This window comes from Lepisosteus platostomus, chromosome 20, assembly GCF_059453375.1.
Source record: "Lepisosteus platostomus isolate fLepPlt1 chromosome 20, fLepPlt1.hap1, whole genome shotgun sequence".
Classification (NCBI taxonomy): domain Eukaryota; kingdom Metazoa; phylum Chordata; class Actinopteri; order Semionotiformes; family Lepisosteidae; genus Lepisosteus; species Lepisosteus platostomus.
Window position 1 is genome coordinate 5,817,492 of NC_142630.1, and position 18,614 is coordinate 5,836,105.

General features: G+C 42.4%; 2 protein-coding genes across 3 annotated transcripts; both read left to right on the forward strand.

Moving 5' to 3' along the window:
* Window positions 1-149: 149 nt before the first annotated feature.
* On the forward strand, window positions 150-5,911 carry polr2c (RNA polymerase II subunit C). Its single transcript, XM_088613768.1, has 9 exons — window positions 150-361; window positions 1,441-1,490; window positions 1,631-1,699; window positions 2,302-2,354; window positions 3,016-3,144; window positions 3,727-3,778; window positions 4,174-4,342; window positions 4,471-4,545; window positions 5,201-5,911. The coding sequence occupies exons 1-9, from the start codon at window positions 276-278 to the stop codon at window positions 5,343-5,345; spliced, it is 828 nt and encodes a 275-aa protein (XP_088469894.1). The 5' UTR covers window positions 150-275; the 3' UTR covers window positions 5,346-5,911.
* A 1,026-nt stretch (window positions 5,912-6,937) lies between these two features.
* On the forward strand, window positions 6,938-17,071 carry LOC148644353 (adhesion G protein-coupled receptor G5-like). 2 transcript variants are annotated; one of them, XM_088614379.1, is made up of 13 exons: window positions 6,938-7,098; window positions 7,369-7,478; window positions 8,268-8,430; window positions 8,929-9,025; window positions 10,384-10,500; window positions 11,150-11,269; window positions 11,887-11,926; window positions 12,714-12,811; window positions 13,284-13,411; window positions 14,097-14,365; window positions 14,802-14,895; window positions 15,460-15,749; window positions 16,711-17,071. In XM_088614379.1, exons 2-13 carry the CDS (start codon window positions 7,403-7,405, stop codon window positions 16,833-16,835), a joined length of 1,617 nt encoding a protein of 538 aa, XP_088470505.1. In that variant the 5' UTR covers window positions 6,938-7,098; window positions 7,369-7,402; the 3' UTR covers window positions 16,836-17,071. The 2 variants fall into 2 exon arrangements, with proteins under 2 accessions (XP_088470505.1, XP_088470507.1); XM_088614381.1 differs by lacking the exon at window positions 8,268-8,430.
* The last annotated feature ends 1,543 nt before the right edge of the window (window positions 17,072-18,614 follow it).

Sequence of the window (18,614 nt, forward strand, 5' to 3'; positions counted from 1 at the left end):
ACACAACATTTTCTCATGGAATCATGGGGGGGCGCCTTAATATGCTATTTACCATAAGGAGCGGTAATTAGTCGTCATCTGTTTATATAGTGATACTCTGAGCGGCCTGCGATTGGCTATTCGAAACTCTTCCGTGTCAAACACCCCGACCGACCGGAAGTCCCGCCTTAATTCAGGCGGCGAGTAGATGGGAATAGTTTCGTTACAGAGAGTTCGTGAGTTGTGACTAGTTTTAATTGTCTTTAAGACAGTTTACACTTTAGCGGGACGCTGCCATGCCGTATGCCAATCAACCGACAGTAAAAATTACAGAACTTACGGACGAGAATGTGAAATTTGTTATAGAGAACACCGATTTGGCGTGAGTATCCAATAAACACTCACATGGGTTTTGTTACTAGAGCACAATAGTAATTTAAATTAAAACAACTGTAGCTAAATCTTTATTTTGTAGTTTTGGTTCTTTATTCTTTTTATTTTTAGTAGTTTGGTAGCAGTGTATATGGTATGCTGTTTAGCAACTATTTCATCTTTTGGTTGAAATGAAGACTGATCAGTTGTTCTATTTGTACGTTCGTTTAGGATTCTGTCTTATCCTCCAAGAATTCACATGAGAAAAAAAACGTAGCTTTAATTAGATATTCAGCCATAGAAACCGTAAAATGAAAACAGATCATCAGACTAGACGGTCTTATCTTATGTGTCAACTTGCATTGTCGAGCTCTCGGTCTTTAACAACGTTGTTAGCTAATTTATAAAGTGTAACGAATATGGTTTATTCAAGTGTCCCTATTTAAGTGATCTGCTACTTTGAACATTATTTCACCCTAGAAGGCGGTACGTAAGAGATGGTGTGGTTGTTTGTTTCCCCAGCTTTAGGAAGAGGGAGATAATCATCCTTCTTTAAAGCAACCCATTGCTTTACTGCTGTTTTTTGGTTCAGTCTGTACTGTAGCCCATTTCTTTACTGTTTAAGACTGAATTTCCAGATAAAGTTTAGCCATTTTATTTTTGAATGCATCTCTATGTCCATCTTTTTCGCTCACTATTGTATGTTTTTGCTTGTCTTTCATCTCCTACTTCACCTTTAGATGCATTGATTATGGTTCACTGACTCCTTTGTATTTCACAGCTCACAGTATATAAATGCACGTAACTTTAGTTTCAGAGCTGACTCTCCTTGGTCATTACCTGTAAAGTGTAATGAGTGGAGTGTCCAGAAAAGTGCTATATGGGTGTATGTATTTTTTTTTTTATCATCATCATTAGGCTTAGTATTATCAGCTTTCTCAGCCTGTATATGTTAAGTAGCAAATCTAGCAGCTTTAATCTGGCCAGCAACGGTGGATAATTCAGAGGACATCCTAAGCCCTGTGATTGTTTCTTGTATCTTGCCTTATTTACTGTGTAATACTACTTTTTATTTTCTGAATATTTCAGAGTGGCAAACTCCATTCGGCGGGTGTTCATGGCTGAAGTCCCGACAATAGGTAAAGAATACTTTGTGTGTGATGATTTAAAGACGCTTGCCTGTATTTTCTTATCCAGCAACACACGGTCACAAGAAAATCATTTGTGTATGTGAGTTTGATTTATTGACTTCTGCTTGGTTTTTAATTTTCTTCTACAGCTATTGACTGGGTCCAGATTGATGCCAACTCCTCTGTCCTCCACGATGAGTTCATTGCCCACAGAGTGGGTGAGTTCAATGGCTGTCACCAGCTTGTGTTTATTTCCTGTTCACTTAGCTTAATTGGTTTTGGAGAACAAATATTCCCTCACAGCTGCATATCCACACTTACCATGTTTTGGTAATCAATTTAGGTAGAGTAAAATTCTTAATACCAGTATCTCCTGTATGTTTTCATATGGGAAAAAATATCCTTAAGTTTACAAAGCATGAGCCGTCAGGAAGAAAGTGCAGCTTGTGAAAAAGAACATGCAAATTAGATCTGTGGAATGTTTTTGCATGTTTCTTGTTTTGTAGTTGAATAGATAGTACTGTACATGCTTATGGCCTTGTGGCTGGAGACATTATAAATGACACTTTCATGCTAAAGCAAACACTAATAAAAGTGGATGTGTACAAGCACAGGGAAGTTTCTTTGTTTTCCTGTGGTGCTGATGGCATTTTTTTTTCCTGGATCTACCACAGTTTTTTAGTGAGTAAACACCTAGGTTCATCAGCTCTTTAGTATAGGTGTTTCGATTGGGTTAATGGCTAGTTGGCTGTTACAAAATGACTTAAAAAAGCGTTATGCACCAAAGCACAAGCTATTTATTTTTTGCTGTTCTTTTCAGGTCTGATTCCCCTCACCAGTGATGACATTGTGGATAAGATGCAGTATTCAAGGGTAGGGTCTCATGTTTTGCAGCTTCATCCATGTAGCTAAGTCATTATTTTTAACTCATAAGCATCTATATAAAAACTGCAAGGAAGTGTTTTCTGGAGAAAAGGAAATTCGTGATCCAAAGAAGACAAGAAAAAATGTGCTGTTGGAATTTTGTTACGATAGGAATTTCAGTGCCTTGAGAAATCCTGGAGGCTGCATTATAGAGAATGTCTACTTGAAGATGCAGAAGAGCCTTAACCCAGTGACAAACTGGCAGTACGCTTTTTTTATTTCATGTGCGTAGCTGCGTCAGCATGCGTAGGCTGCAAAGGAACAAGTAATAGGCTTATTCCGTGCTGGAAAAAGAAGAAAGAAAATGCAACGTTTCGGCTGTGGAGGCTCCATGGCTGAAACGTTGTTTTCTTTCTTCTTTTTTTTCAGCATGGAATAAACCTATTACTTGTACTCTTTTTTTATGACTTCTTTCTTGAAACTATTTTCAAGAATGTCTTTCTTTGTATAATTTATAATCTGTGAGTGCCTTATTGGACACATAAAAAAGCGAAAAAGGTGGATGTAAAAAGAATGGGATTGGGAGGGGGGGCAGGAGCACAGGCTGTCACGGTCCCGGTGTCGTCTTGCGGGGGCGTGCCGGTCAGAGAATGACCCTTCCTCCCCTCAGGACTGCACGTGTGACGAGTTCTGCCCGGAGTGCTCCGTGGAGCTGACTCTGGACGTGCGGTGCACAGAGGACCAGACGCGCCACGTCACGTCCCGGGATCTCCTCTCCAACAACCCCAGGGTCATTCCGGTGAGTCGCCCAGAGCCCCACACTGCCTCTGTCTTTACCCCTCATACGTCCGACCGATTGCAGTGGACCTTCATCGCTTTGGCTGAGATGTGAGTTTGGAAATAGCAAGAGGCTTTACGTTCATAATAGTGAGCTATTTGGGGCTACATAAGAGAAGTAAGGTGCTTAAATTTACAGTTCTTCATGTGGACAAAATCAAGTGGGCAGCAGCGTCTGTCCGTCATAGGTATACATGGTATCGTTGAGTTTGTCATTTGCCCTGGAGATTCAGGCACTCCTTAAATGTTATAGATGAGAGAAGAGCAATTTGTTACTAGCTGCAAGTGCTGGCAGCCTCAGGAACACATCCCTTGCATGTAATTGTTGCAAGTGCCTTGGACTTTAAACTCATAACTAGCTAGTGTTGATATGCAATATAACAAATGAATTAATTTGCCCAGTACTCCTTCATCACATTAATTCATTGAGCGTCCTGCAGTAGTTGTTCGTAAAAGAACTATTCATGGAAATTGGTTGTGTGAAATAATATTTATGAGATACCGGTTTTCTGATTTAAAAGTAACAGCCTTCTTGTCTCTTTAGGTAACCTCACGGAGCCGGGACAATGATCCTAACGATTATGTTGAACAAGATGGTAAGAGTTGATACACTTGTCAGTTGGCGGAATGGCCAAAACGTCACCATGATTGGCCATGTTTTGTCATTTCTTCTGTCCTTTTCTGTCCATCACTCATATTGTTGCTCATGTGAAGCAGTGGTTTAGTCTTTACCTAGCTCAGTTTTTTTTCAAATTTTTCAAATTTAAAAAAACTCATGGAAGCATTGACAATATCTTCCTTCAAAGATTCCCCAGGTGTTCTAGTTGTTTAATCCTCTTACACGTCTGTGTCCAACTAACGGTGTTATTTGCAAAGCTTTCTGGCAGACTCTTTGTCATGTTTGTATTTTGACAGTATCACATTTCATATCACGTTTCACTGCTACAACGCAGTGCCCGGACTAACCCCCACCCCTCCTGTCTGTGTTGAGATATCCTGCTGGTGAAACTGCGCAAGGGCCAGGAGCTCCGACTCAGAGCCTATGCCAAGAAGGGCTTTGGCAAGGAGCACGCCAAGTGGAACCCCACTGCGGGGGTGTCCTTTGAGTACGATCCGGACAATGCACTGAGGCACACCGTCTACCCCCGCCCAGAGGAATGGTATGCTTTGCACAAGCTGAAGACAAACTAAGACATTGTGTGGCTGGTTGCTTTGTGTGGATTATTGAGATGTCAGATTCTTAGGTTTCCCCTTTTCTTATACCTTTTGTTGTTGGGTTCTTCTTCAGGCCGAAGAGTGAATACTCGGAGATTGATGAGGAAGAGGTACAGGCACCCTATGATCCCAATGGAAAACCGGAGAGGTGAGTGTCACACTGAGAGAAACCAGCTACTGGAAGTGTCTTCTTCAGCGGTGGAGGTGCATTAATACTCTTGATTATGTTGTCCAGTACAGTCGCTGTAAGAGCCTACCACTTAAGCTATTAATTCTCTGCTCAGAAGTTCTGGCAATCATTGTATCAAGTTACAAGTTGACTGTCATATGTACCTGAGTACAATGAAAAGCTTACTTGCCTGTGTACTCGCATAACAAATGACATCAAATTTGTTAGAGGCAGAAACATAGAACAATAGCATGTGTGCCAGCTACAGTTGAAAGTAGCAATATAAAATAGAAGTATGGGCAGTATGCATAAATGTATAGGTAACAGTAATATTCATGAGTTTTGTAACTATGGCTTTGTTTGAGATTGTGATGAATGGAGAAGTGTGGGAGTGAACTGCACATTCCCCCGGTTTAAGTAGGATTGAGATCTGGTGATTTTTGTGTTCTGGTAAAATGATTCATGTGTGCTTCCTGGTCCTGGAGGTGACCTCGCAGTGCCGTCCACTGTTGCCCATTGATTTGACGGAGGATTCCTAATGTTGTGGCCAGTGAGTGTCCAGTATATGAGGCACCCTGCCTATTAATGGTGTTGACATGGGTGCCAAGTGTTGACTTTTTTCTGTTTCCCCAAGGTTCTACTACAATGTGGAGTCATGTGGTTCTCTGCGACCAGAGACTATAGTCATGTCCGCCTTGGCTGTCCTCAAGAAAAAGCTGAGCGATCTGCAGACCCAGCTGAGCCATGAGATACAGAGTGATGTCCTCACCATTAACTGAACCCTGCAGCTCAAGCCCTCGGCTCAAAGCAGCCCAGAGACCATGGGCCCCTCCGACAGTGGTTCTCCCACACTGCTGCCTTTCCTTCGTTTGAATCACCGTCTGCATTGCACCCCCCAAGACTTCTATACTTTCATTAAAGATGTTTTTTACTTTGCTGAAGCACCTCAAACTAGGGCATAGTAAAATAATAATGTACTTTATAATATTGTCCCTATGTAAAAATGTGATTTTCCAAGCAGTGATTTGGATTTACATGGAGAAACATTAAGCAAGGTGCAAGATACAGTTCTGGGTATGTTTTAACCAGGTGACAAGAGACTCGTGTGTCTGATGTAATCGAAAGGGTAGCATTATATCAGAAGGGTGTAGTTTTATAACGCAGGAAGGCATAACCTCTGCTAGCCAATATAAGGGATTAAAAGTGTCCACTTTGAATACTTCAAGGCATATAGCCAAGGTATAAACTGTTCAGGGTACAAGCCCTGGTATTGCTATTAGTGTCCAATATCTGTATTGGATCAGATTGTAAAATATTGCTGAAATAAAGAATGGCAGAAATTGTATGTTCTGACTATTTTTAATATGTCTAGACTATGTACATACTTAGAAAAGTAAAAGCACATTTTAAGTTAGAAATATAGAGACAAACTGCATGAAGAATGACGCTAAGAACATAATGGTTATAAATGAGAGGCCATGTAGCCCATCTGGCCCCTTTGGTAGTTGTTAATTGACTCCAGCATCTCATCCAGCCATTTCTTGAAAGAAGCCAGCCTATCGGCTCCAGTGTATCAGCTACCTGGCTGGGTAGCTTGTTCCACAATCCAGCAACAATGTGGATAAAATGCCTCCTGTTCTCGGTTTAAAATGCACCACTCTGCAGTTTCTACTTGTGTCATCAGGTTTGCGTTTCACATTTGATTCTGAAGAATGCCACTGGGTTGACTGTCAGTGCAACATTTGGAATACTTGAGTCAGTTTCTTTTAGCCTGTCCAAGTAACAGGTTATTTACACAGGTGTGAGTCTGTCCACTTTCTTTTTTCACTTTTAATCACTGAAGCCTGAATAGCTGCTGGCTTCCCTTTCTGTGCTACAGTACAAGTAATATACTGTAGCCATGTGACAGTCAGTTGGTGTGACAGGTCTCAGACTAAGAAACTGCAGTGACATCATTCTCCAAGTCTGTGAAGAAAGATAATTCAAATCTCGTGTGGCACTGACCAACGCTGGTACCTGTGATTTCTGGAGCCCTGCTGTATGTACTTGGCTTGGTTCTAATTACAACTTGTCTGATTCTGTTCAAGGAGAATCCTGGAGTCCCTGATCTCCATCATCACATGCTTTTTAATCCTGACAGGTGTTATTAAGTAAACTTTCAAAGCACATGACTTCTTTCAGATGTGGGCTCAGTTTCTGTTGATGATCTCCAAATATAAACAAATAATCTTCATGTAGATTTCCAAATTGTATTTGAATTTGCTTGGTGGCTCTGCTGTTCTGTTGGCTAGAACAATGATTTCCATTATTGGCAGTAATGCATTCTGACTCACATCTTTGTAAACATTTGTATATCACTTGCATGTGGGCATGTCAAGCCAAATGCAGCCTAGAGCTTCTCCTTGCAGCCTGAGCTCAGAAAGCCAGCAGTAAACCTCATTAATGCAGGAGCAGGGGGCTGGGGACAGACACATCGATCTGAGAATTCAGTCTTCTAACTTTGAGGTGGAGGACACCTGAAAGACGTGAGAGGTAATTGAAGGAAAATTACTTCCTTAATGTTTCCTTTTGATTTTGATAGGACTTAGCGAGCCTCATAAAAATTTCCCTGTAGTGCAAATTATTTAATCCGCTATAAATTAATCCAGAGTAGTTTAGAAATGATTGTACATTAGTTCCAGAATAGAAAATCTTTTCCAAGCTCAGATTGCATCAGATTACACTTAATTTGTGTTCCTGGCACATCAGTGCCTTTTCTCTGTTCTTGTGTATTCATTCCCCTCATGGGAGTTTCCTTCCCAGATCCTGGACAGTGACTTCGGACACCGCTGTGAGCATGAGAGCCTTCTGGAGTCTGCTGCTCGTCAGTCTAGCCCCACACCTCAGCAATGGACTCAAGAAAGACAGAGAAGGTCGGACTTATTATCCCAACCCCTGTTTCCAACAACAATAGACTTCTATCTCTTTTGAGTTTTATGATTTTTAATCTTTCAACCCATTTTAAAAATATACAGTACGTTATATTCAGCTGTCAGAAAACCCTTATTCATTTGTTTCATAGGCGGCTTCTGAAGGTCAGATATCTAAATGGGACTGCCTCTCGCTTCCATCTGCTAGTTTTAGCCATCATTTAATATCTCTAAACCATTCTGCCAAACGCAAGGTTTCTGTAGTGTTAATTTCACAGAATCTCTGTGCCCCTATGCCTGAGGTTTCCTGCCGTTTCTGTTCACAGAAGCGTATGAGACAGTCTTGAGCTGTGTGATGGTGTGAACCCCCACACATCTTCAAATTCCCCCTCCAGATCTTTCCTTTTTCAGTACACAGTCAGGTTATTAGGCTGCTTCACCCCCTGACAAGGATCTGATTAAGCTTTTAAGTTCCATCATATTGCAACTTCTGGGCTAACAGTTGTTTTCTATCAACAGACACTTGCATTTAGCCCGCTGACATGATTGCTAGTATAATAATTACTCTCCTATCCATGCCTTTTTTTGGTCATTTCCAACACCCACTTTCTTCTTACTACACTTCTGATTGACACTGACTTCTCTGTATGTAGTAGGTTTACAGCAACGTCCTGTACTAGAAAAAAACACTACACATTCTACACACTTTCTTCATATTCCTGATCTGCCCCTCATTCCCACACACCACCACAGAGGCTCCGCAGTGCAAAGATTGTTTTTTTTTCTTTTCAGGGATCAGTATCAGTGGGAACTATACTTTATCGTCATCAAGTTGTTCATGTGTAACATGCTCTCGGAGACCAAATGAGATTTTAAGCTCAAATGTGTGTAACATCTTAAAAGAGTGTAACATCCGGCTAGGATGTACGTGTTGCCCGAAAAATGTAGACAACAGGTACGTATCAGAATGTCGTTCATCTGTCTCTTATCTGCTGATTCCTGGTAGGATCTCAGCAGAGTTTTGGAAGCATCAGGAACAAGGCAGGACTAATGCTGTTTCAGTATGATTATAATCCTACCAGACAGGAACAAAACTGTGCCATTCTTCCAACTGTCTTCACAGTGCCGTCTCACAGATGAAGCACTTCTGCCTTGTCAATTTCATGGAATAACTCAAATCCTGACAATTGTCAAACCAGTGAGGGGAAATAATATGCAGTCCAAGGAGCTAGTGTACATTTGGAGCCAAATCACACATTGATTCATTTGGCTCAGTAAACAAGATTATTGAACACGTATCCTAGCATGTAGTATTAAAGATCCCAGATTAATTCATAAATATTAAAGATAAATTTACCCAGCCCAACTTATATTCACACATACTCATTCCAATAACAAAATGATGTCCCTGGCAATGCTGTCCAATAAGTTTTTAATCTGTGTTGATTGACAGACAAGTGGTTGATATAAACGGCATGTATTTGGACGAGAGACATGTGGAAGGAACCGATTACAATCCAATGACTTTTGAAGACTCCACACGTGAAGAGGTGAGAGAAATGAGATCGGGGCTGCCCTGAAGACACAGGACAGCAGAGTTATCAGAACTACCCAACACCCTGACAGCATCAATCTATTAGTAGCAAATTTATTTCGTATTTATGAGTGTTATACCACTACCTTTCTAAAGCTGTTGTTCGTTTTCTCATTGGAAGAGTGAATCTCTGTGTTCAGTGAAAAATCCTGTTTTGACAAACCTCCCAGAAGCACGTTCACAGATGAGTTTGTCACAGATGCTCACATCTCAGTTTCCCTGGACTGACCCGGTCTTTGTTAAGAAGACTGCTCCAGTTTGTTCCTGCTCGGCCTCAGTAATCGTCGAAGTAATTGGACTTTCCGACGGCCTCAAAAGATCTTTTTAAATTTAATTTAAATGGCAAAAAATGTTAAATATTATAAATAATTTAGGTATCAAACCCTTAAGCTGTCATGAAGACCGGTAGAACCTAGGTCTTTGGAGCTGGACTTCTAAACGCCCAGGGGTGTATAAGTCTTTCTGGAAGATGAGATCTGGCTGAATTCACTGCGCCCTCTAGTGGCCAGGTAAGCGACACTAACAGGACGCATGGAGGTTTTCACCTCTGTACACCGGTAGACAACTTTGAGACATTTGGCTTCTAAAAAGCAAAGATAAGCTTGTGATTTTTTAAGGCAAATTTTTAAAAAAATTGAAAATGTAACTGAATATGATACTGACTTCTGATCAACTAAATTTGACTACATTTCCGTTTCCATTTTCAGCCACTTGATAGAAAGCAGTGCACAACAATTTCACACTCCCTTATGAATTAGGCCTTTCTTAACAAAACAGTTAATTAAAAAGGCAGAGATTTAGAAAGGGTATCCTTGTTTTGCGATGTAAACAAGCTTATTATCAATAACTGTAATATTTTTGAACCTTTAAAGTTTACAGTGTTAAAAATAACTTCAGGTCAAAACAGACCCACAATGCCAGCAGCTTGTACCCGTCTTTATCTGATGCCCGTGCTCTTGCTACCACAGGCAATAGCTAATGTGGTAATTTCACTTTCCAAACGCCAATGTGCCTGTGGCTTGGTCCACAATAAAAATAAGAAGACCCCACAATGTCAGTGGCAATTAGGTCAATTGAAGGATGGTCTCCAAGGCTGTTACAAGTTGTTACAATGAGACACCAAAAGCTAATACAGTGGAGCACCTTCAATTCCAGGAGAGTTAACCAGGAAACAGGTGATTCATTTTGTGTAATAACACCCGCACTTTAAGCTAAGACACAGATATATTGATATTAGTAAATATCTGGGCAACTAAAATCCTGTTTTCGCAGAAATGACAGCATCTGTGTGTGAAATTGATGTGTTTCTTTCAGGAAATCGATAACTGGTGCGTTAGCATACCAGAGGAAGCCATGAGACAAGCAGGAGGGCAGACCTCAGGATCCTTTACGGTTGCTGTTGTTGCATATAAGAACATATCTCAGTTCAGGGTAAGCAAGAGAAGACATGTTTAATGCTGACTGAAGTTGACAAGGCCTTGGTAGACTGATGATCATCCCTACCCTGAGCCTCTTCCATCAAGCACCTTGAACATCTCTGGATGTTACAGGCTGACGCACAATGAGTCCAAGGTTTACATCAATGGCTCATTAGGAGCAAACAGTACATAATGCTATTTACACATTTAAATAGTGAACAGACAGGTTGGTGAATGAAGTGGTATTTCTCCTGGAGATAACACAACGCTGGGCATAATTCATGTGGTTTCACAAAAACGGCAGGTGAAAGCTGAGGTCAAAGTGACAAAATAAGCTGGTTACAAATCTGAATAATTAGCAGTCGAAATGGGCGGTCTTCTGATGTGAACACGAGAACAGCCAAAGACGTTGCGATGCCCTGTGTGAGTCAGGAGGATGGGCTGGTGGCTGCTGGCATGATTGAAGATGACCCGGAGATGGAGATGTTCTGCAGGCAGAACACCGCCTTTGTGAGAGGAATTCTCTTATATTGGCTCTGCTCCACCTCAGGTGTTCAGTGCCGTACGGCGGAGGCAGGGTTGAAATTCCTGACTTCAGCACCACCACATGTTAGCGAGACGTCCGTCTCGGTGTTCCTTCTCACCCTGCGTTCGTTCGACAGGACGAGCAGAACAGAACGCTCTTCGAGAACCTCGTCATCGGGGTGGTCCTGGGGAACTCCACTATCTCCAATCTCACAAACACAGTCAACATCACCTTTTCTCACAAGGCAGGAACAAAGGTACTGTCCATTCTGTTCTACCACAATCAAAGCCACGTCATAAGACTGTATGCTTGTGAGAATGCATTTGTAGTGTGTATATGGTCATGTGTTGTGGACGTGAATGTTAACGAGGTCTTCACCCAGCTGCAATGTTGCAGGAGACTTAAGTGTCTCACTGACTTCTCATTCTACTTTTTGATTTATATGAAGTCAAAGTTAGCAGCCATGGGCAGCTGTTACAAACAGCTAGTTTCCACTGTTGCAATAAAGGTCTATTCAAAGACCTGATCCTTTTCCAGCTCTGAAACTTATTGAAAAAGGAACCCTCCCCCCTTAATCTAGGTGGGTTTCTTAAATGTTCCCAGTTGTTTTCCAAATGCCATTTCATATACGTATCATATTTACAGTAATTTTAGCTGCTGTTTTTTCTAAGTGCGATAGGCCAATGCCCTTTTTGGCTTTTTTTGTTCTCTTGGGAAGCTGGTGGCATTGAGCTCCTTCATTGTCAGTGTTGAGAGACCCTGAGAAAGTATAACCCTGCAGAGCCACGAGGCGCTATGAGCTGGTAATCTGAGCTACAGGAGACCTGTCGATTTTCCTCAATTTCCCTTACCCATCTAAACCTTCTCTTTCAGGGGAACAGAACATGCTCTTTTTGGGTTCCCATGGAAAACGGTAAATATAAAAAAATAGAATGTCCCTTCTTTTCCTGAAACTGACTGCTTTTCTCTTCCTAGTCCAGTCCACCCTACTTTCTTTCTTCAATATGAACTAAACTTTTCTGCCCAGTGACTTCCTCAGTCAGAAGGAACATCTGAATGAATATACAGCAGCTGAGCTGGTTATATCCTGATTTGAAATCTCCCATATCCCATGATGGAAGAAAAGTGTATGAATTTGAATTTCTTAGGAACAACTAATGAGATTACGTATTGAGATTATGTAATGAGATGTGTATATAGCATACTGTATATGGCATAGTAGGTACTATGTACAGTATATACACAATATATATAATATATAGTTAATATTAAGGGGCATGATCTCCATATACAGTATATACTACAAATGTTTGATTTCTGCACATAATGATTGAATATCACAAAAGAGCTTCAACGTTTGAACCACAAACCACTTTTGTTTCTCCTGTCTTGGAGATGTTTACTCTCCAGTTACACTTCAGGAGTTGTAAAAATGTAATAATATCCCAGTCTCTAATAATCCATAGTGCTGAAGTTGGGTTTAAAATCCCAGTGTTCTGTGTTTGAGATGAAAAAAAGTCCAGAGACCCCTACAATTCTGGAGCAAAGGACAATAACAGCGACTTCCCCACTCGACAGCCATGGGTTTGCATAATCTGGGCTTCCTAAAGTCTCCCCTAATGAAACTGGTGGCACGATTCGATGTGCGCTGTGGAGGGTGGAGCAGATGTCCCGCTGTCATGTCTCCCCTGTGCTGCCAGGCAGAGGTCAGTGGAACACGTCGGGGTGTGTGACAATCTCAGGCGACAACCAGACTGTGTGTCAGTGCCAGCACCTCACCTTCTTTGCCCTGCTGCTGGTGAGAACATCCGCCCCGTCTGGCCTCACTGCAAAACTGGGAATATATGATTATGATACAAAAACATAGTCTGCTCTATTTTCAGTCATTTTCAGATTTGTTTTTCATTTTAGTTGCCTTCATTTTAACTTTGCTTTTTAAATTTATCATGAAAATACATAATTTGTCTTTTTACTAAGTGTATTCACCCTGTGCTCTGCCTCCTCAGACAGTCAGTGTTTAGTTAAAATTGTTTGCAGGAGAGGTAAGGGTAGCTCAGCTGGAGAGAGTCTGTTCAAATTAGGGTGATATTAAAACGTTGTCCAATAATGCTATGATACCAGATTTGGAAAGTGTAGCTTTCATAAGAGTACATATGTTAAAGTAAGTATCAGTTTAGCCAAAGGTTTAATGCTTAATGTATGTGTTAATTCCTCTAAATCCAAGGGTGATTTCAAAACCTGTTTTTTTTTTGCATTATTATTTTTCCCAGCAAGTTCCTGGGACAAGCAGTGTGCTGAACCAGGTGGCACTGGTGGCCTTGACCTACATTTCCCTCATCGGCTGCGGAGTGTCAGCTGTGTTCTCAGTCCTCAGCATTACCATCTACTTTGTCTACAAGTCAGTGTGGAACAGTTCTTTGATTACTTTTTAGAACACAGGAAAGGTTACAAATGAGGAGACCATCTGGCCCGTCCAGCTTGTGTGGCAGTTAGTAGCTAATTGATCCAAGGCTCTCATCCAACCATTTCTTGAAAGAAGACAGGGTATCAGCTTCAACAACATGGCTGGAAAACTTGTTCCACTCTCCTGCAACCCTTTGTGTATAGAAGGGCCTCCTTTTCTTAGATTCAAATGTACTTCTGCTTAGTATCCGCTTTTGTACTCTAGTTTACGTTTCGCTGCCCATTCTGAAGACACCTGCTGGCTTGACTTCATCAGTGCCCCTGAGGATTTTGATTACATGTATATGGACCCCTCATAATCTCTCCAAAGGTTCAAAAGCTCAAAAGGCTTTGTAGTCTCTGCCGGTTTCTTCTATTTTATATTTCTTCTGAATTGGCTGGCTGGCGGCAGCAGAAGAGAAGGTGTGGTCAAGTGAAAGGCAGTTCTATCTTGACAGAAGCACACATTTCTGCTGGCAATGTAACCTTGGACAGTACCAGGGCTGTTATCTTACCCTGTTGCTCCAGAGGGTGACCAGAAAAACAGCTGTATTGGGCCTGTGTGATGAACCTGCACAGGTGTGTTTATACTGTGGCAGGACTCAGCCTGGTTGCGTTTCCCTGTCCCGTTCACACTGCAGGCAAGCCCGCAGAGACCAGACGGGCACCATCCACGTGTGCCTGAGCGCCTCCCTGCTCCTGCTCTACCTGCTGTTCCTGGTGAACGAGAAGCTGGCGTCCCTGGGCAGCGGCGCCCTGTGTGCCCTCGCCGGGGGGGTCATGCACTACGCCCTGCTCAGCAGCCTCAACTGGATGGCCATCGAGACGCTGCACCTCTACCTGCTCGTCGTCCGCATCTTCAACTCCTACTTCCGCCGCTACGTGCTGAAGCTCTGTCTCTTCGGGTGGGGTGAGGCCCCGGCTGCCGGCAGGCTGCGCTTGCGGCCAGACGCCGTCTTGAGTTTTGTCCCAGCTGGCCTGTGGAAATAACCTGCGTCTGGTACACGTAGTGGACAGGTGGCTGGAGTACATTCAGCAGCAGAAGTTCCAAGCTGGTGCCTCCATACGCTGGCACTAACGCAGAATCATTGCTGTTAGCTACATTGGGTTATATAGCTGGCGCTAGTAGCGTGGAGTGTATAGCTCACATGTAAGCAAGTCAGTCCTCAGTCAGGCATTGTAGTAGAAAAGTACCCATCCACAGTCCCCAAGAGCTCTTTTTTTCAGTCTGTGACCTTCCCTCTCCCCTCTCTTTCACTCTGTTTTTTCCCCACCGTGTCTTCTCCTTTCTGTCTAGCAGCCTCTCCTGTGACTTTTCTCTCTGACCGCTCTCTCCCCCGAGCTAGGGTCACCGCTGCTGGTGGTAACCATCGTCGGCTCCTTGAACCAGTATGGGCGGCTTGAAGTCAAGACCGCAGGCAATCAAACCTATGGACACTTGTGAGTACTTGTCCAGTACTGAAAGGCTTCATTCACACAGCAGCCAGTTCTGACTTGGGCCACGGTGTCCTGTTAAAAACAGAAGACAGGACAGCACTAGGATGGAATTGAAGGTCACAGGACATGACTGCAGTGTTTGTGGACTAGAGAATTGACTGCCTGTCAATTGCATTTCTAAAATAGTCTTGATATTGATATACATGTGTCTGGGTCCTTGGGATTCTTGCATACCATAGGCTGCTGAGGTCAAGCACTGAAGGTTGTGAAATCTGAAACTGATTAAATCATGGCCCCACCTACACAGCACAGTCTGACTGAGAAACGTAATGATGCATTTCGATCACTTTACTACATTGAATTGAAGCTAGAATTCATTGAGCAGCTTTGGCATAGACTTCCAAGCCCTGTGACATGGAAAACGTGAAAGAAACCTGGAGAGTACTGGTGTTTTTATGTGGGGATACTTCTTCTAATAAGGTTGGGCTCTCCCCAACAGGAGAATAATCCTACCAGTTAAGATCGCCACTTCACATACCAGTGTCTCTCCCTCCTGTCACCTCCCAGTTGCTGGCTGAAGACGGAGGAGCTGCGAGGGGTGTATCTGCTAAACCTGGCCTACCTGGCCCTGCTCTTCCTCTGCTCCCTGGCGGTGCTGACTGCGGTCGCACACAGGGTCTGGGCCATGCGCTGCTCCCAGCCCTCGGGAGGCAGTGGGAGGCACGGCTGCAGGGACACCTGCACTGTGCTGGGCCTCAGCCTGCTGCTGGGCAGCTCCTGGGGCTTCACCTTCATGGGCTACGGCCCCGTGGCTCTGCCTGGGCTCATCTGCTTCTCTGTGGTCAACTCCCTGCAGGGTGAGTCCTGTGGCTCCCTACGAAAAACGTGTTCCCGCCGGCAGCTACACTGGCATGCGACTGTCCTGCCTTAGAACATTTTGAAGACAAAAGGCTGAAGTTGCCCTGGTACCAAAAGAAATATTAAAAATTGAAGATGAAACCCTGCAAATATATTGTTACTTCATTGCTGTGTGACATTGTAACAACACAGTAGTATTTTCATATTCATTCATAAGGATTAAGTAACATATAAAGTCCACAGCCTGAAAACATGATCTATTCAGCTTGTTCAATTCAAGAGTTATCTTATCCCATATGCAAGCTGCTCAGAGCAGTTAAATACTCCTCCTGTCAGCAGCCCTCTCAGCCTGTCGTCTTCCAGGTATTTTTCAATTAGCAGCTCTGTGCCACCTAAAAGAGCATAGTGACAGGGCAGTTAGCTCCACTGCCTCAAAGCACCTGGGTCCTGGCTTTGATTATGACCTGTCTGGAGCTTGGTGATGTCTGTATGGAGTTTGCATGTTCCTCCAGACATGCTGCCCAGTTGACTGCTACCTCTAAACTGCCTTCAGGATGCTTTTCTGTGGGTACTGTATGCCCTTGCAATGGCCCAATATTGTCCCGCCCTGTGCCTGCCAAGTTAAGGTTCAGCTCACTGAAATCCTGTCAGGTGGATGAAATGAATGATCCAAATAAAATTATTATTTCCCTCTCTCTCACACCCAAAGAAGGCTCCAAAGCCAAAAAATTATCTTTCTTTTCTTCTCTTTCTCCTTTACTTGTTCCTTTATAACTTACACATGCTGACACAGCTCCCTACTTGAACTAATCCAAATAATTATTACTGATTAAGAAATTGAGCTGGTGGAAGAGAGCAAAGGAGTTTGCATCATTCTAGTGCTTGTTAAATGTTTTGACTGTCAGCCACCTGTATTCAGGTAAATATATTACAACTGATGACGTCCGTTTTTTTTTTCAGGATTCTTCATTTTCCTGCTTTTCTCCCTCACAATCCTAAAGGCGAGAAAAGAATTGGCTTCCGAGATGGTCCTATGCTCCAGCGAACATCCAGCGACATCCCAGGACAGAGCATGCAGGGTGTGAGGGGAGAGAGGGTTCTGGGAACAGAAACGAACATAAAGGCACACAAATGCTGCCTCATATTTTACAGAGCTGTACTTCCACCACACTGTGACATCACACCAAATTCTGAACTACGGAAATAGGAATCATTTCCTCTTCAGCCTGGGGAAGCACCAGCACATAATCCCGTTTCCCCGGGCGTACCGTCTTTCCTGAAAATTCTCATTTTGGAATAAAGATTATGAGTTTTTGGATAACTTTATCTTGTGTATTTTTCTGTTTCTGGGTTTCTGTTTTACATTTGTCCATTGCTGTAGACGGACTGCTGATGTGGAATAGTTTATGTGCATGTGATTTGTGTAAAGTAGAGGCATGTTGATAATGACAACCTCTTGCTCAGAAACGTTTGCTTTTTTCTGTGCAGTTCCCTTCAACACTCTTTGGTTTTCCCCTGAATATTATCATTGTCTCACATAAATGCATTAGAGATGCTGATAAACATTTTTTGCAGCTGTGTGTGAGTTCTTGAATGCATCCATCTGCTGTATATTTTATCATCTTTGAATGTCTCATTTATATAATAATAATAATTTGGTCATGCTCTGTTCCTATTTTTTGGCATGTACTTTTTTGAGAGAATTGCCTCTCAATGTAAAGTGTAAGTAAGTGTTCAAATTTACAGATGCAAAAATGGTACATGATTATTGGAGCAGCAAATACAGTAGCACATGCAATGGAAATTTGCTGCAAAGATGGCTTTGTTGAAGAAAGCCTGTAACAGTGAACTTGTCTGACAGATTGCAACGTAACCTTTACATAATCTCTGCAAGCCTACTCTTGCCTACCACAGCTTATTGTTGTAACACACAAAAGCAGGGTACGCCAGCCACTTGAATGACTTGATATGTTCTGAAAACCTTTCTCTTCGCAGGAGATCGGAGGAGAAGGTAAAGTCACTAATTGTTTTCTCCCTGTTTCTCAGATAGCGGAATGATGGCCTTGGGGACAGTACACTGGCCGTGCTGGCCTGGAGAAAACACACTGAAGAAAAAGTCTCAGTTTTTAGTACAGGGAGGAGCAGCTATGAAAGTCACTGAAGCCCTTTCAGGTCCTTACACAATTTCTGTTGTCACTGGAAATGTACGCTGCTATTATGTTGGACCAACGGTGCACATGACTGGAAAAACACACTACTTTCACGGAATTAAATACTTTACATCACTAGTCCATACTCTGGTAGATGGCATAATATCACTCACTGCACAACAACATCTTAACACAAAGTGCTAAAAAAGATTTTGACACTTGCGATTCTCAACCGAAATATGTATTTACATTTGAATATCCAAATATGTCAGTTTGAAAAATGAAGATCTGTAACCTCTGAGTTTTTTATAGCAATTTATAATTTCGATATCAAGTATTCACAATGCCGTTTAGGTTACTGAACTAATCTAGTACATTTTCATTAAAACTTTCTTTTTAACAAATCTGTATTTTTGTGTTTTTGCTGCTTTTAAAATTGCTTAAAATTTCGGGTTTTATTTGCACTTAAAAGGGGAACGACGAAGCACCCTACTTGTAATCAGCCTCATTTTTGTATGTATCATAATGTTTTTCGTTCTCCTTTATTCTTACGAAACAAAACACTCGCCTCTTGCCCTACGTAGGTCAGGCACCACGGTGACGACATCAGTGGAACTTCCTCACCTTTGTGACAGCCCCATCCCGTCGCCATGGTGATGGAATATTTAAGCCCACCTGCAGAAATAGCGTCTTGTCTTCTCTCTCTCCCAGGTA